Source organism: Mustelus asterias, chromosome 3 (assembly GCF_964213995.1).
Source record: "Mustelus asterias chromosome 3, sMusAst1.hap1.1, whole genome shotgun sequence".
Lineage (NCBI taxonomy): Eukaryota > Metazoa > Chordata > Chondrichthyes > Carcharhiniformes > Triakidae > Mustelus > Mustelus asterias.
This window is the reverse complement of record NC_135803.1, coordinates 53,449,780-53,476,304: the sequence shown is the minus strand read 5'-3', so window position 1 is coordinate 53,476,304 and position 26,525 is coordinate 53,449,780. Positions and strand designations below refer to the sequence as shown.

The window sequence follows — 26,525 nt, the reverse complement described above, 5'->3', positions numbered from 1 at the left end:
CAGAAAATGTTGGAAACTCTGAGCAGGTCTGACAGCATCGGTGGGGAGAGAATAGAGCCAACGTTTTGAGTCTGGATGACCGTTCATCAGAGCTGAGAGCAAAGGGAATCAGCGGAGATTTATACTATGGGGGTGGTGGAATGGGACAAAGGGAATATAAACGAGGATGCAGAAGGCTGAGAAGATGCTAAACAGTGATCATTAAGTGATCAGAATGTGTGAATGGCAGAACAGATATGCCAATTGTTAAATTAATGCTTGAGGAATGTGGCAGCTGCTCTGAAAGGAGGAGGAGAGGGGTGGGGACGAGGGGCAAGAAGGAGAGCTGGAATGGAAAGTGGAAAAATGGAAGTGAGAAAGAAGGATGATGAAATGGATGAACCAGAATAAAATGGAAATAGGGTGAAGGTGGAGGAAAGAGTTCGTGCTCTGAAGTTGTTGAACTCAATGTTCAGTCCAGAAGGCTGTAAAGTGCCCAATCGGAAGATGAGTTAACTAGCAAGGATACATATTAGAAGAATATAGAAAAGGAATAGGAGGTGGTGATGCGATTAAATAAATAATGGAAGGACGCATCGACCAGCAGACCTGATGTGCCTGTTTGCTGTAAATACTCCTATGTAATGGGCTAATTAAGACCCTGATAAATACTTCACTGGATAAAGCAAGGAGACTTGAGTGAAATTTCTCAATCAGAATATTCCTACTTCGCCATCTGTAAATCCGTATTCCAGCATTAATTTGCATAATTAAGTACAACTGGGAGGAATTTTACTGAACGTCCTAAACCAGTCAGCCTCCCTGCACTGCTGAAAACCTGCACAGCTTGCCCATCAAATGTCCAAGACAGATGGGCGTTAGACGGCTGGAGCCTCTAAACAAGAGCAACTCCATCAATCAATCTGTTTTAAGTTTCCTTTGTACTTCTGTTCGGGCTGTTCCCCCTCCTTTTGGGGAGCTGCCCCTTTTACTTTGTCCCTGAGTTCATCTGAGTTGGTTTATTTGGTTTGCCCTAAAAGACAAGAAAAAACTCCATCAATCAATGTCTGCAACCCAACTCCAGTCTGCAATCCTCTTTGCAGCAGTTACTGCTGCATTCACTTTTTTCATTCACTTTTTTTTCCTCGTCCCGCGTTCCCTCTTTTTCTCCCCCCTTCCCTATACAGGCGATGAAAATATAAACTTGCAGCTGCTGGTAGAAAAAAAACATTTGCTTTTGATTAGAATTGCACATCAAAGGCGATGGCCGCCTGTCTGTCAGGAGTGGTGACGTCGGTGGGCGGGATGTGTAACTATTATCAACCTGCGGGGAAACAATGAAAGCGAAGCTGGGGCCCAGTGAGCAGTGTGGGGGAGCCCCAGGCCAGTCCCAGTGAGCAGTGTGGAGGAGCCCCAGTCCTTGTTAGCAGTGTAGAACCCCAGCCCAGTCCCCAATGCTGCGCAGGGACATGATGAGAAGCAGGAGCGGGGCTGCGGACGAGTGTACGGATTCGGGAGCTGAGACCGGAGGGTGAGTGAATGCTGGCTGTATTGTCAGCTCTTTCTCGGCCCATTGCTATTCAAGGGGAGGGCAGGAGAAAGGAGCGGCTTGTTCCACCGTCTCCAGGCGGGGCACTGCAGAGGGGGAAGGGGAAACAACAATAATAAAAATTAGACTTCTGATTTGGACAGGAGGTGGGCCACTTTATTTTGGTTTTGAGTTTCCCTTTTATTTACGCTCGGAATTTGAAATAAAGCGAACATGACAGAAAGCCCCTTTGTAACGCCACTGACGCTGTCAAACAGGTTTGCTACACTTTTTCAGTTACTTTAAAATGAGTTTGAGATTGAGAAGAGGAAAATAAACGCTTTATTGAGTACATGAGAAGGATAATCCTTTTTCTGGGCGAGGCTGATGGGCAGAAAGTTTCTCCCTGGAAGAAACTTCCCGCAAAGTACAATAGGTAAGCTACTGGTGGAAGGAAGGTTCTTACAAGACGATTCGCGTTGTGGACAAGCGGGGTTGCAGCCGGGGAAATCTTGGCGTTTTTTGTTGCCGGCATTATGTAATTGTTTGTCTTCCTTTGTGAATGATACATTTCAGCATGCATTAGATCACCAGAGTTTGAGGCCACTTGTTAACAAGATGAGAGGCCAGAGTCTGAGCCTAAATGAAATGTATACGGTGCGTCTCTCTTGAAGCAGATCAGGTTTCTAATTAATAACATTAACAACAAGGGCTCTGACATAATCGAGGGATCTCCACCGGGATGGTGTTAACTGCAGGACAACAGTGAAAACGCGGCGCATTCACTCTATGATAAAATAATGTTCGCTGACTGATAAACGGTGAAAACAGAAAACTTGCCCTAGTGCTCCTTTGGCAATTAATACAACATCAAAATTCACAACACCGATTAAACAGTAGTTGTCCTGGTAACCCTCCAGACCATTCTCTGCACTGGGTTGGCACATTTACTGCCTCCTTTGTATGTTGTTAGCAAACTTCAAACACGAAAAACTTGATGGTTATTTGTGTAGCTGAAGAAACTTCCAATTAAGCATCAAAAAACATCTTTAGTGAATTGGACATTTTCCTTTCAGATTCGAATGTGCACACTATTAGATGTAACTGCATACACGTTATATTTTCCCTCGTTTTGTATCACTGAGCATAGAACCAACCTTCACGAAATTGTACTTGATATGATTAATATTCCATAAAGCTACAGGAACCATGATCGATTCAGTGATTTCTTCCCTCGGATTATTTGAAGCTCTAAATTTGCTGATTTAAGCTACCTCAATGTTTAGTCTTCATTGAGTGTCTTTAAGACAGATATATTCTTGATTGATTGCAGCAGAGATATATTCTTGATTGATTGCAGCAGAGATAGGTTCTTGATTGATAAGGGGATCAGAGGTTATGGGGAAAAGGCGGGAGAATGGGGATGAGAAAAAAATCAGCCATGATTGAAAGGTGGAGCAGACTCGATGGGCCGAATGGCCTAATTCTGCTGTTATGTCTGGTCTTACAAAACTCGATGCTTTCAGAGAAGTTCAAAGCAACTTTGAGCTCAGATCCTTGAGTTTTTACAAAACGCTGAACATTGTGACAAAATCCTGTGGCCAAATGTAGAACTAAAATTTTAATTGTTTTAAAATGAGCATCTTCATATATTTAGTGTAGATTCAGTTAATATTGACTAGTCATTCATTTCCTCCTGTGAAAATGGTACTGCTGGAGGTTTTCAGTCTAGATTGCCTGTGGTTTTGCTAGCTCCCCAATGGAAATTTCAATTCCATCTGACTGATTTCTCCTGTACCCTTTAACTATTTCTTAATCTAATTGCATCTTAAATATCCTGAGTAACTCAGTTCAAGTTGACACTTGCAGTACAGCATCCTAATCCCTCAATACTTCTAGTGAATTGCATATAATGTGGAAGATCTTGTATGGAATTAACTATTTTATTCAAATCTTCTTTATAAAATGGTTGCGATTAATTTGACATGTATTGATCTAAGACTAGCAACATCCTGGGGGTTAGCATTGACCAGAAACTGCACTACACCAGCCATGTAAATACTGTGGCTACAAGAGAAGGTCAGATGCTAGGAATTCTGCAGAGTAACATACCTCCTGACTCCCCAAAACCTGTCCACCATCCAAATGACACAATTCAGGAGTGTAATGGAATATTCTTCACTTGCCTGAATGAGTGCAACTACAATAACACTTGAGAAGCTTGAAAATATCCAACACAAAGCAGCCCACTTGATTGGCACCACATCCACCACCCTCAACATTCATTCCCTCTACCACCGATGCATAGTGGCAGCAGTACGTACTATCTGCAAGATGTAATGCAAGAACTCAGCAAAACTCCTTAGCCAGCACCCTCCAACTCACAACCACCTAGAAGGACAAGGGCAGCAGACACATAGTAACAACACCAACTGGAAGTTCCCCTCCAAGCCACTCATCATCCTGTCTTGGAACTATATCGTAAGAGTTTTAACAACACCAGGTTAAAGTCCAACAGGTTTATTTGGTAGCAAATACCATTTAGCTTTCGGAGCGCTGCTCCTTCGTCAGATGGAGTGGAAATGTGCTCTCAAACAGGGCACAGCGACACAAAAATCAAGTTACAGAATACTGATTCACGCATATCGACACAGACATCAAGTTTCTACAAACATGCAAGAAAGCAGACAAGATACCGAAAGGACTACGGATCACGAACCCACTCAGGTCAACCTATAACACAGACTACGCTGAGAGACTTTGCCGTCACACCTCTCTCACCCTCCTCAACCACCTCATACACCAGCTCTACAGCAAACGCCGCAGCCTGGAAACCAAGATCGAATCCATATTCTCAACTTGCGCTCAGGACGCAGACCAGCTGCGAAACTCTGCCAAGCAGACGAGACAAAGGAACTACACCATCTACATGCACACCAAGAACAGGAAACTTGAGAAACTCGGCATCACCACCAACAGCAACCAAGCCTCCCCCGGTACCACAGTAGAAGATAGCTAAGTTCCGCACACATGAGGACGGCCTAAACCGGGATGTTGGATTTATGTCACATTATCAGTAACCCCCACAGCTTGCCTCCTGGACTTGCAGGCTGTCCTGTCTGGAGACAATACACATCTCTTTAACTTGTGCTTAATGCTCCCTCCACCCACATTGTCTGTATCTTTAAGATCTGGCTGGCTGTAGGGATTTGCATTCTAATCAGTATTCTATAACTTGATTTTTGTGTCACTGTGCCCTGTTTGAGAGCACATTTCCACTCCATCTGACGAAGGAGCAGCGCTCCGAAAGCTAATGGTATTTGCTACCAAATAAACTTGTTGGACTTTAACCTGGCGTTGTTAAAACTTTTACTGTGTTCACCCCAGTCCAACACCGGCATCTCCACATCATTGGAACTATATCACCATTCCTTCTCCGTCACTGGGTCTAAATCCTGGAACCCTCTTCTTAATGGTGGCTGTATCTATTCCACATGAACTGCAGTGATTCAACAAGGCAGCACACCACCACCTTCTCGAGGACAATTCGGGATGGGCAATAAATGCTGGTCTAGTCAGTGATGTCCACATCACATCAATGAATAAAAAATAATTGAAATGGAGCTTTGCCATGCAGGAATAAATGAAATAGTCTAGCTCGGATCTTATGTGAGATGTTTAAATATTGCAAACTTTCTGATCTGATTTTAATTGTTCTTTATTCAACAAGTGTTCAGCAATGGATAGAAAGGTGTATTAAGGATCTCATATAGCACTAAGAAGATTTAAAATGCTGATGTATAACTTGATTACAGAACCTTGTGCTGGTTTTATTTGATAAATGAGAAAGAAATCATCAGATGTGACAAAACTGTATTTAAGCAGATGCATTTTCTTAACATGTTCTTTTCTCTAGCCTATTGTATTTAAGATGAGACGGGAGTCGTGAATTAGTTGCCCTATTTTCTTCGCTCCAACACCTAACTCTACTTTCCAGAAAATTCATCAGTAAATCATTGCAAAGTAGCAAATCTTTAGGATAGTGAAATAGAGCTCGAGGTGTAGATTTTTCAATCATTGCCAAGATTATTACAGTATCATAGGGATCATTTTTGGGGTAGCACAGTGGTTAGCACTGTTGTCTGTCAGTGCCAGGGACCTGGGTTCAATTCCAGCCTTGGGTGACTGTGTGGAGTTTGTATGTTCTCCCTTTATCTGCGTAGGTTTCTTCCGAATGCTCCGGTTTGCTCCCATAGTCCAAAGATGTGCTGGTTAGGTTGATTGGCAATGCTAAATTGCCTCTTAATGTCAGGGGGATGAGCAGGGTAAATGCGTGGGATTACAGGAATAGGGTTTGGGTGGGATTGTTGTTGGTGCAGGCTTGTTGGGCCAAATGGCTGCCTCGTGCACTGTGGAGATTCTATGATTTTGAGAATTTTTGGTTCATTATTCTAGCAGGCAATTCCATAAAGCCTCACTGTCTTTCCATTTGAAGCTGCAATACAATAGATGTATTAAAATATTATTGACTAATTCCTTGAACTTTTACGAATTGGAGTTTACATGCATTCTAGGTCAAACAGCAAGCTCTATAATCTTCTCTAACTGAAGCCAAAGACAAAAATGCAGCATGTCTTGATCAGAGGATGCTACGCTGATGATACCGGGCTCGTCATTTGCACAAACTTAGCCGCAAAGGTTCATGGATTAACTCCAATCCCTGCAAGATGTTTTCCCTTATAAGCATTAAGAAAGCAATCTTAATGGGAAAGGTTGTCATTTATCTGCTCTCGATTACTCTAAACAATACTTACTGAAAGTGGTTAGCAAATTCTGCTACCTTGGATCCACGGTGACTCATTGGATTTGACTCACTGTGGAACTCGACATGTGGAGAAAGCAGTTACCACCTTTGGCTGACTCAGATTCTTAGGATCAAGATGCTTGGTTTATGATGACTGAGTTCTCAGCCCCTTGAATAGCTGTGTAGCACTGATGACTTGGAATTATCAAGAAAGTTCATTAATTTTAATCTTCGATGTCTGCACACCGTCAGCATGAATTCTCAGCATTTCATGGGAGGACAAAATCGTACTGCTTGATAGCATCATCAGTGACCCCTTCCATCAATTTCTTGATGATTCAGAGTTAACTGATTGGATGGTAATTGGGCAGGTTGGATTTCTCCTGCTTTTTGTGGACATGGGCATACCATGTGATATTTTAAAAAATTGTTGCAGCCACTGGAATCTGCAAAGGCTATGAGCCCTGAAAACATACCAGCAATAGTACTGAAGACTTGTGCTCCAGAACTAGTTGCTCCCTTAGCCAAGGTATTCCTGTACAACTACAACACTGGCATTAACTAGCAATGTTTAAAGGAATGGTGATACTGTGCCAAGTCAGGATGGTGTATGACTTGAAGGGGCGTCTGCAGGTGGTGGTGTTCCTGGGTAGCTGCTGTCCTTGTCATTCCACGTATGACTGTCTCAGGCTGCTGCTGCTAGACTGATCTATGGGACATCGCTCTCAACTTTGGCACAAACCCCCTTGATGTTTATAAGGAGGGCTATTCAAAGAACAAACAAAGAACAAAGAACAATACAGCACAGGAACAGGCCCTTCGGCCCTCCAAGCCCGCGCCGCTCCCCGATCCAGGATTGAATCCTGAATCCAGGATCCCCGCCCAATTTTCCAGCCTATCTACATCCTAATATCCTATCCACCGAGCTGTCCCTCACAGCTACGATGCTTTGTTCATCACAACCTATTAACTCACCCCCACCCCCCCATTCCAGACCATGTGATCTCCAGGGAGAGGCGAAAACCCAGAGTGAAAACCCCAGGGCCAATATGGGGGAAAAAAAATCTGGGAAAAGTTTCAGAGTTGACAGCTGAATGTACCATTGTCCTTTCAGGTGGTTTCATTCCTTTCAGGCATCATAGCAGCTTGATACAACTGACTTGCTGGGCCGTTTCAGAGTTAAGAGTCAACCGCATTGTTCTAAGTCTAGAGTCACATGTAGGTCAGACCAGATTTTGTTCCCTAAAGGAGTGAACCAGATGTGTTTTTTTTTATTGGTTTTATGGTCACCATTAGACTAGTTTTCAATTCCAGATCTATTAATTGAATTTAAATTCCAACAGCTGCCACGTTGGGATTTGAACCTGAGACTCAGCATTAGTTTGGCCTTCTGGATTACTAGTCTCATGACGTTACCACTATACCACCACTTCCCCATTATGTATGGCACGGTAGCCAGAGTGGAAGACCGGTATGTTGCCTAAAGCTTCACGTCAAGGATGGTTGCAAGCATAGCATGAAGGCTTAAACATTGACCTTCCCACAAGAAAACTCTAGCCACTTAGAGGGAAAAGATGATATTTCCTGTAAGCCAACATAATGACACCATGATGTTCAATGGCTACAGCAGCTTGACAACAGGCGTCAATGCTGAAAACAGCAACCAACAATGATACCTTGTGACCACTTTGTGAAGCACTTGTGGCAGAACCTGCCTCTTGTAATTGGTCTCTCCAGACATCTGTGAAAGTACGCCTAATGAAACTATACATCACCAATGGGTTTGCTGCATGTCCATCATCACAGTTGGACTGAAGGATGCCAACAATGACTGACTATTATATTTTCATAATGAAATATCACCCATGGATATGAACTCTAGCTGAGTGATCAGAAGGTTTAAGTTCAGGTCCCACTCCAGACTTGGCCAGTGAGTGAGTGCTGCATTATCATAGGAGTTGTCTTTTGAATGAAACATACCACAGCTTGCACTGCTTACTCAGCTGGACATAAAAAGCCATTGCACTATTTGAAGAACAGGATCATTCTCCCTATGCCCTGGCCGATATTTCACCCTACAACATGTCAACTGGCCATTCATCACCTAACTCTGTTTGTTTTCAAAACAACAATGACTAACTAAACCGAAAAAGTAGTTGGCAGTAAAGTGCATTGGGACATCCTGATGTTGTGATAGGTGCAATTACAAATATAAGATTTTCCTTTGCTGTTTTTGATTCATGCATTCTGACTAATAGACAGTGGGGATGTGTTTTTTACTTAATGGTGCATGTAGGTTTTGATTGTAACCTTGCTAGAGGATTTGCTTGATATAAAGTCAAAATAAAATTGTTCTAGCTTGCTGAAACCTAAGAGTGATAAGGGTGCAAATCAGTTACTTACAATTGGGGAAATGTTTCATTCAGCCAGCAGGAATGTAACAAATATTTGAATTTGTATAAACAGGATTTCTGCCCTCCTTGATATTTTCAACACCATGCCTGCAAAGATGCTAAAAATCATAATAAAACTGGAGTTAGTACGTGAAGGTACACCACTTATAAATTCCAATATTTAATCAGGAAAAAAAGTGGTTCTTTTTCTGAAGCGAGCTAAAAGGTACTAATAAGATTTTTGCTTAGCCAAAGTAAGTATGTATATCCATTATGGTTTTATTTCACAGTTTGCAGATTTCCAAGTCGGCACATTATAGGAAGGATGTGATTGTGCTGGAAGGGGTGCAGAGGAGATTCACCAGGATGCTGCCTGGGATGGAACATTTATGAAGAGAGGTTGGGAAGGCTTGGGTTGTTTTAGTTGGAGCAGAGAAGACTGAGGGTGTGACTTGATCGAGGTGTACAAGATTATGAGAGACATGGACAGAGTGGATAAGGAGCAGCTGTTCCCCTTTGTTGAAGGGTTAATCACAAGGGGACATAGGTTCAAGGAGAGGGGCAGGGGATTTAGGGAGGGATGTGAGGAAGAACATTTTTACCCAGAGGGTGGTGACGGTCTGGAATGCTGGGCGGTAGAGTCAGGTTGCCTCTCGTCATTTAAAAAGTACCTGGCTAAGAACTTGGCACGTTATACCATTCAAGGCTATGGGCCAAGTGCTGGTAGATGGGATTAGATGGAAGTTCAGGTGTTTCTTGCATGTTGGTGCAGACTTGATGGGCCCAAGGGCCTCTTCTGCACTTTATGACTGTATGGGCCAGATTTTTACCATCAAGTCGTGCCCATTTTCGGGCACGAAAACTTGGTAAAGTCAGACGCGAGGCGAGTAGCGCAATCCATGCCCACCTCCACATCGGCTCCCCCTTTATCAAGCCCAATTGGGCCGCGGTGACCATTTAAATGCATTTGCATGCATTTAAATTGACTTAATGGGCTGCATGCCCAACCTTACCGACACTTCCCTCTTTACCACTGCGTTCGCCCATCCAGAATCGGCGCAAAACAGATATGCTCCACAAAAGTCCAATTCGGGCACTCCAGGTAGTGAGGAGGTAAGTGCCGAGCATTCAAAGGCTCTCTGCTTGAGATCAGTGAGGGGGCGGGGCGGGGGGGGAGGGTGTCCACTGCCACTCTGCCTGAGATCGGAGGGGAAAAAGGGGACGATTGCTGCCACTCCCCTGAGATTGGTAGGGAGGGGTAGGTGGAGGGACCCGTGATCGGTCTGGGTGGTGGAGGGGGTGAGGGACAATGTGGCAGCCAGGGGGAGGCATTATCCGGCCCGGGAGCAATGTGGCAGGGGAGCCTCATTCTATCTTTCTCTGCGCATGCGCAGTTGGAGGCTCCGATCGGAGCTGCAGGGTTTTGGGCGCGTTAAGCCCCGTCCACAGGCTTGTGCAGTGCGATTTGGAATTGCTGATATTTTTGCAGGCAGTGTGTGTATGGGGATCCCTGAGAACTGGCCTAAAAGTCGGATCTGAAACACTCCCAGTTTCAAGTCTGCCCAACACTTGGGGTCCTATTTAACCATTTTGATTCTATGATTCAAGTCACAGATTCCGCTGCTGTAATATGCAAACATTGCAGGACAAATTTCTCAGGTAAATCACAATGCCCTTTGATCCTGTAATTCTGATAATTCCAGTCTTACAAACCCTGTTTCTTACATTTTAACTCTTTTAGTTTTGTTTCTAATTTTTGATTTGCTGTTCTTAAACTGGTTTTTGCTAATTGCCAACTTTTAAAACAATAAGTGGTTCGTGACTCAATTTCAAATATGCAGATCACTACCAAGAGACATTTAACATATTATTTGTAAGTGGCAAATTTGACAGTTTTATATTAACTTTTATATCCTGCACTAATGATGTAGATAGATAGCATTTTTAAAAAACGTTTATTGCAATTGGCGCCATAATCAAGAATGAGGTTTTCCTGAAATTAGTGTTTGAAAACCAAAACTGTCTTGCACCATATTCCTGGAACTCTCACAAGCCACTGAATGTATGGAATGAAGGATTTCAGGCCTCAACTATGCATGTGGCCAAATCTTTGAAACTTAGCATACTAAATTTGTTAAAACTTTGCTTCTTTCTCCCACTGTATGTAGATTCTTAATAATTGTGCATCCGTTGTACTTAATTTTGCATTATTGTCATTTATTTACAGGTCTGATTCCAGCAGGATGTCATCAAGTAGTAAGTACAAATTACATTTGTGACCATTGCATCTCAACACATTCGTGGATCTTGTAATAATTAATGGTGAAAGGGAAAATGATCACTGTTGCGAGCAAGGGAGGGGATGTGTTACTTACTGCCTATACACAGTGAAGTATACATCTGTCTTTGCACAAGAGTGTGGCAAAAGATGCATGTTTTAAAGCTTTGTGCGTATGGAAATTTTTTTGCCTTTTGATTTTGTATTTTGGCAACATTATTGTCGCTTTTTGAAGTTGAAGTTTGCAATAAACCAAGAATAAAACAAATATCAGAAGTTATTCAATTTAATTGAAATAATATTTGTATTCCCAAATGTGGTGACATTTCAGTGCAACGCTTTTCGATTTACTTAATATTTGCTTACCCTTTCTGGTACAATCAGACACACCTTACTTGCTTTGATAGCTTGATGACTGCTGTTGGAGGCACCGAAACACTCATCAGTGAAGGAGTTTTCTAATTCTTTCCAGAGGAAAAGTAAAATTGTAGGCATAAGTAAATGGTGGCTGCCAGTGGCTGTTGGCATCAGGCTGGTTATTTTTATTCTGGCTCTGAATTGGTTGGTTCCTTCAAGGATGTTGAAAGTAGAACAGAACGAGACTCGTACAAATAAATGTGCACTTGTTTCATTATTGGTGAATTCATCCCAGTGTATCAATGGGACAAATTTGCCACCACAGGAACAGCTTGTATCATTAAACTACGTGGCAGCATCAGGAACTTTGTGTTCCAAAGCAACAAAAAAATTTCTCGCTTTTGAAAATAAATTGGTTGCAATAAAATTGAGTTTTTTTTTCAAACATCTAATTACAGAAGATGAATTTAACAAAGGCACAGGTACAAAGCGTCACTGTGATTTAAAACCAAGCAATTGATGGTTTCTCTAAGTAATTCTAAGCAAATCATCTCAAGCTGACGCTAAACTTTATTTTGGCAAATCTCCATCAGAACTATGCAGATAACTTGATGCACTTCGATCACTCATGTAAGCATTGTCATGGTTTCAGCATCATGAAGCCAAATGGTACTTGTTTGAACTGTCTTTCTGCCTGACTTTCTTCCCATATGTTATTTCTAGTACTAAGCTTCAAGAGCTTTGTGTTTCCATGGGATTGGAAACCATAGTTGCATCTAAATTCCCATTCTGATTGTGGTTGCGGCAACCATGACCAGGATTTTACGCCTCCCCAGCGGATGCAGTGAGCCATTTAATATGCCATTTACTTTACAGGATGGGAGGAGCCGTGCAATCCTGGCCCATAGCTCTTTCAAATCACATTTCTGACTGTCCCTGCAGACCAGCACTCAGTAGCATCATGGCTTCAGCGCGCAATGTGTGCGGAATTCCCACTGCAGTCGATTAGTTGAAACCAAAGTTATTTTTCACTGACCTTCTCAGAGAATGATATGGTTTCAGGAATTTTGTTTTAATTCTTCACAAATCTTTCCTACAGTATGCAGTGTTTATCAAAATCAAAAGAATTTAAACAATGGCACTAAAACCACAATCAACCCATGACTCTGACTTCATGGAAAAATGTTTGCCAGACTTCAGAAGTCTGAAGAGCTGTGTACTACACAAAGGGTCTTGCTATCAAGGATGTGAGTGCTTTCTGGCGAGTGGTGGACTGAGCAATTTAACATGTTCATAAGACTCTTTAAAAAAAGTTCTGTTAATCTGTATACAGTATTTGTGTATGCACTACTCACACCCATTGAGAGGTTACTGACTGGAGGTTGGAGGGGAGTTGCCAATTTTTAAATACATTGGCTATCGATATTAACCAATTGTACAGAAAATAGAAATGCAATCATTCAGCTTACTACATTTTGCAAATGTCACTTATGTTGCCAGGTTTTCTTTTACATGGATAGGTGCAAATGGATCCTATTAGGTTGAATTGGCACATTCAAAGACTCTCAGCAGCTGTTTGGCTTCTAGAAGACAGAAAATACACTATTACCATTAGCCAATTGGAGCCCCACATACACGGTACCACTTTTGATCCTCATTTGGCAAACTTTCAATTCAACCTTAACACTATGGATAAGAGCTAAATAGACCTCTGCAAGGGGGAGATAAAACATCAAGGAGAATCATTCAGGTCTACGTTAGCATGTCTCTTGGGGAGTTAAAACAGTGACAGAAAGCAGGTCATGCTTTGGCCATAGGAAGCTCTTTTTAAAACAAAAACTACAGCAATAAGAATCATAGAATCCTACAGTGCAGAAAGAGGCCATTCGGCCCATCGAGTCTGCACCAACCACAATCCCACCCAGGCCCTATGCACATATCCCTACATATTTATCCACTAACCCCTCTAACCTATGCATCCCGGGACACTAAGGGGCAATTTTAGAATGGCCAATCAACCTAGCCCGCACATCTTTGGATAACACAGAACTTCTTGTCGATAATTTGTTAGAATGTAGTTTCTTTGGGTTAAACGTCACAGGCTGTGAAATTTCATAAATCCCAAAAATGGGTGCAGCGATTTTAATCTTAATATCAATCGATGCCGTTGCTTCTGATGCAGACAGTGCACGAACAGCTGCCTGCTCATTTAAATAGTTAAATATAGCCAGTGTTAAGCTCACTGTTGAGCGACTGCATGCTTGAGAAGGGGCTCAAATGTTTTGCGAGTGGCTGGCTTGCATAAAATTGTTCTGCACCTCCTACGTTTTGACTGGAGCAGATGCTGTATGTCTTTGTAAGAGTGAGCTTGAAATGGAAAGGCAGAGAGCGAGCTCCAAGATTTTCAGACACTGCACTGGAGGCTCTGGTGCAAGACAGCAGGAGAAATGTCATCCATCCGCAGAGAGCCAGGAAGACCTCCCTACCCCATGCCAAAGCAATGGAAACGTAGAGCAATGGTTGTCGATGGCAGGGGTTCAGCTCCGAGGACCTGGATGTACTATCCACTACATGTTCAGTGACCCCACACAGGTGAACAAGATATAGGAATGTGACATCAAATACCACATCCCTCAAACTGCTCAATACACCATCACAAAGATCTCTTATCAACTATCATTCACATCTAGACCTAGAATAATCATAGGCCATTCAGCCCATCTTATCCAAGCCAACTTGGAACAAGGGCAGTTTAGCTAATCCCACCGCCCCACCCATCCTCAGTAGTCCTGCAAATGTCTTCTCAGCTGGTGCTTATCCCAGTCCCTTTTGAAAGCCCTAATTATTATCTGCCTCCACCAGATTCTTAGGCAGTGCATTCCAGATCCTAAACATTCACTGCATTTTTTTAAAAATTGACATTTTTCTGCTGGTTCTTTTGCCAGTGTCTCCTGTTTCTTGAGCCTTCTGCTGATGGGTCTTTCTTTCTATGTACTCTGTCCAGACTTCTCATGATTTTTGAAACTTCTGCCAGACATTGAAATCTCCTGAAGATTTCTACACGAGTAGACATAAATCATGAGACATGTTCATTTGCCTTGGGTATCACTGAATGAGAAAGATAAATGAAAATAGACCGAGACTACTTTAGGTTTGCTGCTACCATGACCTTTGTGTAGCTAGGATGTTTTTTTTCAAGAATATCATGGCACAAGGTGTTGTGGAGACATACAAGATCAGGACATTAGCTGGATCTGCTCATCACCAGTCACAGCATCCTTACGAAACATGCAGCTACTATAGCCTTGCATCTGACACAGGTCACTCTCTGATGTGCACCACAGATAGGATATAATACTTGAAGCTTTTCAATGCAAGAGAGAAATGTTATCCTCTTATTCAGCCTACCAACATAATTCTTTGACTTCCATTGAACCAATTTCTTCGCAATTCCCAGAGAATACAGAAGTGAAATGGAACGTACCTTGAGACATAATTTTACAATAGTCGTGCCTCAACATCTAAGAAACAAGAGTGGCAGAACGCTGACTGGTTGAAAGTTAATGCCACTGTCACTGAAGTCCAGTGTCCACTGTCTCAAAGTATGCGAGATCGAGACAAGTCGCTACTGCATCAAGAATGGTTTGAAGTAAAGTCTAACAGACAATTTGTCATTACAACAATGACTACTGGTTACAGCTTTGACAGAATATCCAGATAACATCTGCCAAAGGCAATACTGGTGGCATGTATAAAAGAATTAAAAAGACAACCGGTCCATCAACACAGAAAACCACTCCAGTGAAAGTAAAGGCAGGAGATGTCATCACTGACTAATAAACAGTTGGAGGGATGGGCGGAATGCTACCGTGAGTTGTACTCCAGGCAAATCACCATTACTTGGGAAACTCTTAGACACAATAGCGAGCTTGCCTGTCGTGGAGGAGCTGAATACTGAAGCCACAGTTGGAGGCGTTATTGATTCAATTGTCATTGGCAAAGCCCCATTTGAGATTGCTACACCACTTAAACTCATCAAACATGGGAAAGCAGCATCTGCACAGACTGTATCTGTTGGAAGGAGGGGCAAGTGTTTCAGGAGATGCATGCTGCAAAATTCTGAATTTATGTTGTGCAAGGATGATTGCAGCCATTGCCTATTGAGGAATGTTCACTGCTGAGCATCGTGAGAAAAGGATTTGTCCCAGAGTGATTTCAGAATTGGTAGACTTACAATTGACATGGCCTTCAGTCCAGTAGCTACAAGATTTAAAAACCACGAACAAAGGAGGCCACTATATATATATATAGGCCTCCTTCAACTTCGCTAAGCCATTCAACAATATGAGCAGTGGTGGCCTATTTAAGCTGCTGGAAAAAAAATTGCTGTTCGCCAAAGCTGCTCACGAGTGATCTCTTTTCATGACCACATGAGGGGTCAGCTGTTAAGGGGTCCTTTTAAGATCCACAGTAGATTCAGAACTGTTCTGTTTCTGATGCTCTTGGCATATTCTTTCCAATTTTTTTGAGGTCCTGGAGTTTAATTCAATCAGCATAGTCTCATTACTAAGCCAACGTGTCTGTGACGGCTTACAAGTTCATCGGATAGATGACAGCTTTATAGCCAATAGCCTTTTGTATGGCAATGACTGTCTGGATGTCCATATCTTTGGTACAGGCAAGATATAAAGATAGTGACCATGGATACAGATAGTTGGAAGACAATCGCCAATGACTGGAACATCTGGAGGCTGGCTGTTTCAAAATGGCATTGGGCAGGATGAGGAAAAACTGAAAACTCAGCTGGTTGAGAGGAGGATCCAGAGAAAACAAGAGTTCAGTAAATTTTGCACCTTCCTGGCTTAATGATTTGATTTACTATTGTCACATGTATTAACATACAGTGAAAAGTATTTTTTTTTGAGTGCTATACAGACAAAACATACCATTCATAGAGAAGGAAACGAGAGTGCAAAATGTCATAGCTAGGGTGTAGAGGAAGATCAACTTAATGCAAGGTAGGTCTGTTCAAAAGTCTGATGGCAGCAGGGGAGAAGCTGTTAGTCGGTTGATATGTGACCTCAGACTTTTGTATCTTTTTTCCTGATTGAAGAAGGTGGAAGAGAGTATGTCCGGGGTGTGTGGGATCTTTGATTATACTGGCTGCCTCTCCGAGACAGCGGGAAGTGTACGTGGTCAATGGATGGGAGGCTGGTTTGCGTTCACGACACTTTGTAGTTTATTGCGGTCTTGGACAGAGCAGGAGCCATCCCGAGCTGTGATAGAATTCTTTCTATGGTGCATCTGTAAAAGTTGGTGAGAGTTGTAGCAGACGTGCCAAATTTCCTTAGTCTCCCGAGAAAGTAGAGGCATCAGTGGGCTTTCTTAACTATAGTGTCGGCATGGGGGGACCAGGACAGGTTGTTGGTGATTTGGACACACAGTTTGAAGCTCTCGATCATTTATACTTCGTCCCCATTGATGTAGACAGGGGCATGTCCTCCACTATGCTTCCTGAATGCCTGTGCACCAGAAGCGAGCTGCCATGCCAGAAATGAGTTTGAGCCGCATCAGACAATTTTTAACCATTTAGCTTTTTATCCCTTCCAGTCTCTCACTGCTCATTTTTTTCCAAATTGTTTCACTGCTCTATTGCTTTGATTTTTCTCTTTAGATTTCTAATTCTCCTGGATCGCATTTCATGCGGCAGTGTTGCTTTCATTATATGCATGCTGTCTGTGTTCATGGATGGGATGCAAGTCATAAACCACGTGGTCCTCTGATAACCATTGTCGCCTGGTAGCCACCCTCTGATTTGTCATGTTGTTAGTAAGAGAGACTCAGTCAGTGAGGGAGAACTTTGGCCTGAGTGAGACAGAGACCGAGTGAGTATACTTGGGGAATTTGCTTCAAAGTGTGAATTCAACTGGTAGATCTTTTTCATGGCCAGCAAGTCTAATAGCAGTGGTATGGAAATTGTTGGAAAAAGTTCTGAGGGACAGAATTAATCTCCACTTGGAAAGGCAAGAATTAATCAAGAACAGTCAGCAGGGCTGTGTCAGGGGGTGATCGTGTCCAACAAATTTTTCGAGGAGGTGACTAGGTGTGTTGATAAGGGCAGTGCAGTTGATGCAGTCAACAAGGACTCTTAAGATTTTTGACAAGGTCCTGCATCAAGAATGGAAGAACCCACTTGACAAATTGGGTCCAAAATTGGCTTAGAAGCAGGAGGCAAGGGTGTTAGTCGAAGGTTGTTTCTGTGACTGGAAGCCTGTGTCCAGTGGTGTACACAGTAAGAGTTTTAAGGGTGGTGTACACAGTAAGAGTTTTAAGGGCGGCACGGTAGCACAGTGGTTAGCACTGCTGCTTCACAGCTCCAGGGTCCTGGGTTCGATTCCTGGCTCGGGTCACTGTCTGTGTGGAGTTTGCACATTCTCCTCGTGTCTGCGTGGGTTTCCTCCGGGTGCTCCGGTTTCCTCCCACAGTCCAAAGATGTGCGGGTTAGGTTGATTGGCCAGGTTAAAAAATAAAAATTGCCCCTTAGAGTCCTGAGATGCATAGGTTAGAGGGATTAGCGGGTAAATATGTGGGGGTGGGGCCTGGGTGGGATTGTGGTCAGTGCAGACTCGATGGGCCGAATGGCCTCCTTCTGCACTGTAGGGTTTCTATGATTTTAACAACAGGTTAAAGTCCAACAGGTTTATTTGGTAGCAAACACCATTAGCTTTCGGAGTCCTGCTCCTTCGTCAGATGGAGTGGAAATGTGATCCAGTGGTGTACCACAGGGATTGGTGCTAGATCCCTTGCTGTCTGAAAAGTACATTAATGATCTAATATGAAAGCTATGATAGTAAGTTCGCAGATGACACAAATATTGCTGGTATGGTAACTAGCAACAAGGAAGATCTTCGATTACAGGGCGATGTAGATGGGCTGGTCGGATGCGCAGGAAAGTAGCAAATGAAATTGAACCCTGAAGTGTGAGGTGGTGCATTTTGGGAGGACCAACAAAGTAAGGGAATACACAATGAGTAGTAGGACACAAAGAAGTACAGAGGACCAGAGGAACCTTGAGATGCATATCCATAGGTTTCTGAATGCAGCAGGACAGGTAGATAAGGTGGTTTAAAAACGCATGCTTGTCTTTTGGTTGAAGCATATATAAGAGCAGGGAGGTTATAATGGAGCTGTATAAAACACAGCTGGGGTACTGTGTGCATTTCTGGTCGCCACACTTTAGGAAGGATGGGATTGCACTAAAATGGGTGCAGAGGAGATTCACCAGGATGTTGCCTGGGTTGGGGTTTTTCAGCTATGAAGAGAGGCTGGTTAGGCTGGGGTTCTCCTTGGAGCACAGAAGACTGGGGGGGTGGGGAGGGGCCTGATTGAAGTGTACAAAATTATGAAGGACATAGGGTCAATAGGAAGAAACTTTTTCCCCTTAGCAGAAGGGTCAATAACCGGGGGCATAGATTTAAGGGTAATGTACAGGAGATTTGAGAAAACTTCACCCAAAGAGTGGTGTGAATCTGGAACTCGCAGCTTGAAAGGGTGGTAGAGGTGGGAACCCTCATAACATTTAAGAAGCCTTTAGATAAATACTTGAAATGTCCTTTCATACAAAGCTATGGACCAAGTGCTGGAAAGTGGGATTAGAATAGATAGGTGCTTGATGGCTGTCGCAGACACACTGGGTTTAAGGACCTCTTTGTGCTGTATGTCTCTGACTCTAGAAAGTTAAATTTTAGAATAAGGACCAGATTCTGACCTGGAACTAACAATTTTTAAGTAAGTTAAATGTCTAGTTAAACAGGCAGCTGTGTAGTGGCAGTTAACTGCCAATCATCTGAAAGCCCTTTGCCTGAATAAGTATTGATTACTGTAGCAGGAAGCTAAGCTAGAGGGTGATTCACACAGCTCTATATCAGTAAAAAGGATTTTTAATGTGCACAGTCAGTGAGGGGAGAGAGACTTTGGCCTGAGTGAGACACTGAGACTCAGTACATTTGGTAATTTGATTCAAAGTGGGAATTTGGTGCATAGGGGAAAAATAGGTATTTTAGATAAGCTTAATGGCAAGAAGTGCGACTTAGAATAAAGTGCTGGGAGTTGGATAATTAAGGGAGTTAGGGAAGGAAGGGAGAGAGGTGCTGTTGTGTGGTTTGCTTTCTAACTTTCTCAGTCCTTCGGCAGTAGTCTTACTCCACTACAGGAGGAAGCTGATTATTTGGTGAGTATCTAAGTGACTAAGGTTTATTCTATTCCTAAGGTTCCGAATAGTCCAGTAATCGGTCATAATGTTTAAAAAAAAAAGTGAGATATATAATTGGACAAAATAATTAAATTGTTAATTAGACCACATTATGGCTGACAGGACAGATGATAGATAGAAATGATAGAAACCCTACAATGCAGAAGGAGGCCATTCAGCCTATCGAGTCTGCACCGACCACAATCCCACCCAAGCCTTATTCCCGTCACCCCTCATAATTACCCTGCTAATCCCCTGACACTAGGTTCAATTTAGCATGGCCAATCAACCTAACCTGCATATCTTTGGATTGTGGGAGGAAATCGGAGCACCCGGAGGAAACCCACGCAGAAATGGGGAGAATGTGCAAACTCCACACAGACAGTGACTGCAGGCCGGAATTGAACCTGGGTCCCTGGTGCTATGAGGCAGCAGTGCCACTGTGCTGCCCATGATGTGTCACAGTTGCAGCATGTGGGATCTCCTGGATGCTAGTTTGATTCAGGGCAAACATGTCATCAATAAGTGTTCAAGGAGCAGCAGCTATGAGTTGGAGGCTGGATACCGACCCTGCGACACATCAGGGAAGGGTAAGTTATCTGGATTCTCTCTACCATGAGGCAGTCACACCTCTTGGGACAGGGTCTTCTGATTTGGTCAGTGGTTAGGGACAGGAAAGAGTGACTGCAAGTGAGGCAGTGAGGGGATTGGGAGAGCAAGAAGCTTAGCCTTTACAATTTGAGCTTGAGGGTTTTTCAGCATGTTTGGATAACAGTGGGAGCTGCAGGATGGATGAGCTCACTGACCATGGCACTGCGGTACAGAAAACCATTCAAGTGAAGGGGGCAAATAGGAATGTAGCAGTAAGAAGGGATAGTATCGTCAGAGGAATGTACACTCTTCTCTGCAGCAAAGAGTACAAGTCCAGATGGTTGTGTTGGCTGCTTGCTGCCAGGGTTTGAGACATCTGCTCGGGGCTGGAGAGGCACTTGCAATGGGAGCGATAGGACCCAGATGTCATGGTTCGTATATGTGTGAACGACAGGCAGGAGAAAGGAGGAGGTCCTGCATAATACATATGAGAAAATGGCACCCAATTAAGAAGCAGGACCTCAAAAGGTCATAATCTCTGGATTATTATATAAGCCACGTACAAATTGGCATCAGACAAATCAGATTAGAGAGATGAATGCGTGACTCAAAGACTGGTGTGAAAGAAGTGGATTCCGGTTCACGGGGCACTGGCACCAGTACTGGGGAACGTAGGATCTGTACCATTTGGGCAGACTACACTAGAATCATGCTGGGACTGGTGTTCTTTGAGTAGCCTAACTAGGGAAGTAGAGTATTATTACACTAAATAGTGAAGACAAGTGATCAACTATGGGAAGATGTTTTAAATCAAAGAACAAAGGCAAGGCAGAAGAGAAAGGCATTATTATGGGAAATGAAAAACAGACATGACAGGAAGGGATAGAGAGTATTAATCTAACAGTAAATCAAAGATGAGGCTAGACATAAAAATAATAAAATGATAAAACTAAAAGCTTTGTTTCTGAATGCATGTAACATTTGTAAAACAAAACAGATGAACTGAGAGTACGCACAGTGAATATGATTTGATAGCCATTATGGAAATATGGCTGCAGGAAGACATGGATGGGCCCTGAATATTAAAAACTACAGGACATTTAGGAAGGGCAGGAAGCAAGGAAAAGTTGGAAGGTGGCTCTGTTAGCTAATGGTATTAGTACAATAGAGAGGATGACCTACGTTCAGGAAACCAGGATGTGGGAATGATTTGTGCAGAGATGACAAACGGTAAAGGCAAGAAATCATTGGGTTGTGTTCCGGCCCTGTAACAGTAGCTACGTGGTAGGATGGAGCATAAAGGGAGAAATAATTGGAGCTTATCAGAAAAGCACTGTGATAATCGTGGGGAACTGGTGGATGTACTGGACTTAGATTTCCAGAAGGCATTTAAGAAAGTACTATATCTAATGTTAATGCAGAAAATAAAAGCTTATGTTATTGGGGATAACCATCTTGGCACGGATAGAAAACTCGCTGGCTTACAGTAAGCAGAGAGTAACTCTAAATGGGTCTTTTTCAGATTGGCAAGATATAACGAATGGTGTGCCACAGGGTTCAATGTTTGGACCTCAACGGTTTACAATTTATAAAATTGACTCTGGTGAAGAGATGGTTGCCAGATTTGCTGATACAAAGAAAATTACAGCACAGGAACAGGCCCTTCGGCCCTCCAAGCCTGCACCGACCATGCTGCCCGACTGAACTTAAACCTCCTCCCCTTCCGGTACTGTATCCCTCCCTCTATTCCCATCCTATTCATGTATTTGTCCAGACACCTCTTAAAACTCACTATCGTATCTGCTTTCACCATCTCCCCCGGCAGCGAGTTCCAGGCACCTGCCACCCTCTGTGTAAAAAAAAAACTTGTCTCATACATCTCCTTTAAACCTTGCCCCTCGCACCTTAAACCTATCCCCCTAGTAATTGACTCTTCCACCCTGGGAAAATGCTTCTGACTATCCACTCTGTCCATGCCCCTCATAATCTTGTAGACTTCTATCAGGTCACCCCTCAACCTCTGTCATTCCAGTGAGAACAAACCAAGTTTCTCCAACCTCTATAATAGGTAGGAAAGTAAGTTGTGAAGATGACATAAGGAAGGTATGAAAAGATATACATAGGTTAAGTGAGTGGGCAAAGAACTGGCAACTGAAATATAGTGTGGGAAAATATGAAATTGTCAATTTTGATGAGAAGAATAAAGAAAACCTATCTCAATGGTGAGAGATTTCAGAGCTCTTGAGGTGCAGAGGGATCTGGGTGCCCTAGAACATGAATCACAAAAAGCTGGTATGCAGGTACAGCAAGTAATTAGGAAAGCTAATAAATGTTATTTATTGTGAAGGGAATTGAATACAAAAGTAGGTTATGCTCCAATTTATATGGCACAAGTGAGGCCACATTTGGGAGTACTGTGTAACAGTATTGGTCACCTTGGACAGGATTCTCCGATCTCATCCGTGTCTGCCCCACTGCAAGTGAGAATGAAGAATTTGTCATTCCAGCCAAAACTCCATTCACTTCCAGCAGCACCAGAGAATCCCAGCTCCAAATGAGGAAGGCGGTTTCAGTGCTTATTTAAGGAAGGATGTAAATACTTTGGAAGCCGTTCAGAAAAGGTTTACCTGACTAGTACAGGAAAGGTTGGAAGAGATGACTCGATTGAAACATGTAAGATCCTGAGGCATCTTGAGAGGGTGGAAATGGAGAGAATGTTTCCTCCTGTGGGAGAATCTAAAATGATGGGTCACCGTTTTAAAAATAAGGGGTCACCCTTTGAAAACAGAGATGAGGAGACCTTTTTTCTCTTGAGGGTCCATATGTCTTTGGAACTCTTCCTGAAAAGGTGGTGGAAGCAGAGTTTTGAAATATTTTAAGTCCGAGCTAGATAGATTCTTGATAAGCAAGATGGTGATAGGTTATTGGGGAAGGCAGGATGCAGATTTCAGATTACTATCGGATTAGCCATGATTTTATTAATAGGCGGAGCAGGCATGAGGGGCTGAATGGCCTACTCCTTGTTTGTATAAATGCAGATTGTATTGAGGATTGCTGTTGAAGGAAGGTATCATAACTGCTGTCAGATGTCAGACCTTGACTCCACATGATTCCCTGGTGGACTCGAGGGGGGAGGTGAGAGAGTTAACAAGCTATAAAAAGAGTTGGAAGCCAGAGCTGAAGAATGGTGTAGACATTTTAAAACATTAAATAAAACTTAGAACAGAAATCAGTGTCATCACTGCATAGACCATGTTTTCAAATACGTCAGAAAATGCATTAGAAGTTAGTCCTTAACCTTCCACAGATAATGCGTGTGGCCTCTTAAAAATAATAATGCTGAGAACTTTGCCCCATCCACTTGAGGATATTCTGATCAGTGCATTCTGGTTGTTAGGACGCCGGTAACTCGAATCATTTCTCAAAGCTGGCTTTAGCTCCCATCTCTCCTTTGGACTAGCAAAACCACTAGGAGCCATTTTGGAAAGTTGACACGACCACCATTCGCCTGAGGCTCTGAATAAGACTGCAGTGATAAGTTGAGTCTGGAATGGTTTGGCAACATGATGACGCAATTAATTATGTTTTTAATCCTCGTGAAGGAGAGTTGTGATTTGCATGAAGTCACAGTTTAGGAATATATTGTACAGTAAACTATTCTTTTTTTCATGCGAGACTGTCAGGGAAACCTCATTGCGCATGCTTTCTGTGGCTTTGAACTGATGCGTATAGTTTATATGCTGACACACACGCACAGACCTTCACAGATGGTAGATGTATAATCTCTTTCCATCCTGCATCTAGTTATAATCCTGGCTACACCATCTGACAACACACACCAGAAAAATCATTTAATTAATGTTGGGATCAGAGAAAAAGTTGTTGTCTTTTGAGGCACAAATGAGATGAAATAATGCCATATATATTTGCCTGCCAATATTGCACAAGATACATTCACCCCCAATATGTTGCAGCCATTAAAATTGTTTTTACAATGAGAAAAAGTTGTCAGCTTCTACCTTGCTTAAATAATGTAAAAAACAGCAGACTCTAGAAGCTTAAAATGCAAAAACGAATTGGAATTTGGCAAAAAAAAAGCCCAGACACAATTGACATGATCAGTTACTGAATCATCACAGATCTCACACACAGCAAAACCATGCTGCAGAATTTTGTAGAAATATAATTTGTTGAACTTTGTTCATGATAGCTGTGACCACCATCTCTTCTAGCACAACTTTAGTCTGCAAATAATGGTCTATGGAAAATTTAAAGTTGCTACTTGAAGTATCCCACCAGCAATTTTATTGAAATGGATGTATTTGTCCATCCTCAACATTTAAGAGAAATGCACCACAGATTGAACAATTGCATTTACATAGCACCTTTTGTGACCTCTTAACAACCAGAGCACTTTACAGCTAATGAAATTTGTCGCTGTTGTAATTTAGGGAAGCTAATGCATGCACAGCAAGCTCCCACAGCAATGAATTACACACACATTATCTGTTTGAGATGTCGGTTGAGGGATAAATACTGGCCGGGTCATGAGGAGAATAGCTTTTCCCTTCCACAAACAGTGCCCTGTAATGTTTTACAACCATGATGTGGAGATGCCGGCGTTGGACTGGGGTAAACACAGTAAGAAGTTTAACACCAGGTTAAAGTCCAGCAGGTTTATTTGGTAGCAAATACCATAAGCTTTCGGAGCCTTACTCCAACTCGCCTGAAGAAGGGGCTTAAGGCTCCGAAAGCTTGTGTGGCTTTTGCTACCAAATAAACCTGTTGGACTTTAACCTGGTGTTGTTAAACTTCTTACTATGGTTTACAGCCACAGAGAGGGCACAATAGCTCACTGAATAGCAGATGTACTATATTTGTCTTGCTTTCAATTGCAGTTTATGAAGACCTCTGGGAGGCAAATGAGAGGTATTAAGCCTTAATCCTTCTACTCCACGAAATCTCAGTAAGAATAGCTTTGGCACTAGTAATTTTGCAAATATATTCAGAAAGGCTCAGTTGGCTGGACAGCTGGTTAGTGAATGCAGAATAATGTCAACAGTGCAGATTCAATTCCTGTGTAGGCTGAGATTATTCATAAAACCCTTGCCTTCTCAACCTTGCTCCTTGCTTGAGGTGTGGTGATCCTCCAATTAAATCATCACCAGCCAGTGGGCATCTAGCACCATGGAGACTTTACCATTAGGATACAAAATTGGTTTAGTTGTGGGAGACAGAGGTTGATGACAAAAGGCTGCTTCAGTGACGTACCACAGGGATCCGTGCTGGGTCTCCGATTATTTGTAATTTAGATAAATGACATAGATAACTGTGGGGGGTAGGATTAGTAAGTTTGCAGATGACACAAAGATTGGCTGGGTTGTTAACAGTGAGGCTTAAGTGCCTTGCTACAAGAAGATATAGATGGAGGGTCAAATGGGCAGATAAGAGGCAGATGGAATTTGACCCTTGGCAGGAAGGAGTAATTTGACAAAGAAATACTCAATGAACGGCACGGCACTAGGAAATTCTGTGGAACAGAGGAACCTTGGCGTGTTTGTCTACAGATCTCTGAAGGCAGAAGGACATATTAGTAGGGTGGTGAAAAAGGCATATGGGACACTTGCCTTTATCAATCGACGCATAGATTACAAAAGCAGGGAGGTCAAGTTGGAGTTGTATAGAACTGTGATGAGGCCACAGCTAGAGTACTGTGCAGTTCTGGTCGTCACATTACAGGAAGGATGTGATTGCACTGGAGGGGGTGCAGAGGAAATTCACCAGGATGCTGCCTGGGATGGAACATTTAAGCTGTGAAGAGAGGTTGCATAAGCTTGAGTTGATTTTGTTGGAGCAGAGGGGACTGCGAGGTGACCTGATCAAGGTGTACAAGATTGAGGGATGTGGACTGAGTAGATAAGGAGCAGCTGTTCCTCTTGGTTGAAGGATCAGCCACAAGGGGACAGGTTCATGGTGAAGGGCAGGTGGTTTAGGGGGAATGTGATGTAAAACCTTTTTGCCAGAGTGTCGTGACGGTCTGGAATGGGCTGTCTAGGAGGGTGGTAGAGACGAGTCACCTCCCATCCTTTAAAAAGTACCTGGATGACCATTTGATGTGTCATAATATTCAAGATGATGGACTGATTGCTGGTAAATGGAATTAAGTGGGAGGTCAGGTGTTTCTTGTATGTCGATGCAGACCTGATGGGCAGAAGGGCCTCTACCACATGTGATTCTATGAAGTACATGCTTATGATTCCATTACAAATTGAGAACATTACAAGTCTCCTTTTTTTTCAAACTAACAGTATCCAGTGCTTTGTGGTCTCCTAGCAAAGCCTGCA

The 26,525-nt window shown here is 42.8% G+C and overlaps 1 protein-coding gene across 2 annotated transcripts in view; it reads left to right on the top strand.

Moving 5' to 3' along the window:
- Positions 1-1,297: 1,297 nt before the first annotated feature.
- Positions 1,298-26,525, top strand: part of fam124b (family with sequence similarity 124B) — a 43,432-nt gene continuing 18,204 nt past the window's right edge. Inside the window, exons 1-2 of one of the 2 annotated variants that reach the window (XM_078202500.1) lie at positions 1,298-1,510; positions 10,932-10,960. In XM_078202500.1, the coding sequence (XP_078058626.1) occupies positions 1,434-1,510; positions 10,932-10,960 (106 nt within the window). In that variant the 5' untranslated portion in view covers positions 1,298-1,433. Of the gene's footprint in view, positions 1,511-1,730; positions 1,786-10,931; positions 10,961-26,525 lie in introns of those variants that run through there. The other variant, XM_078202502.1, reaches the window with a different exon arrangement.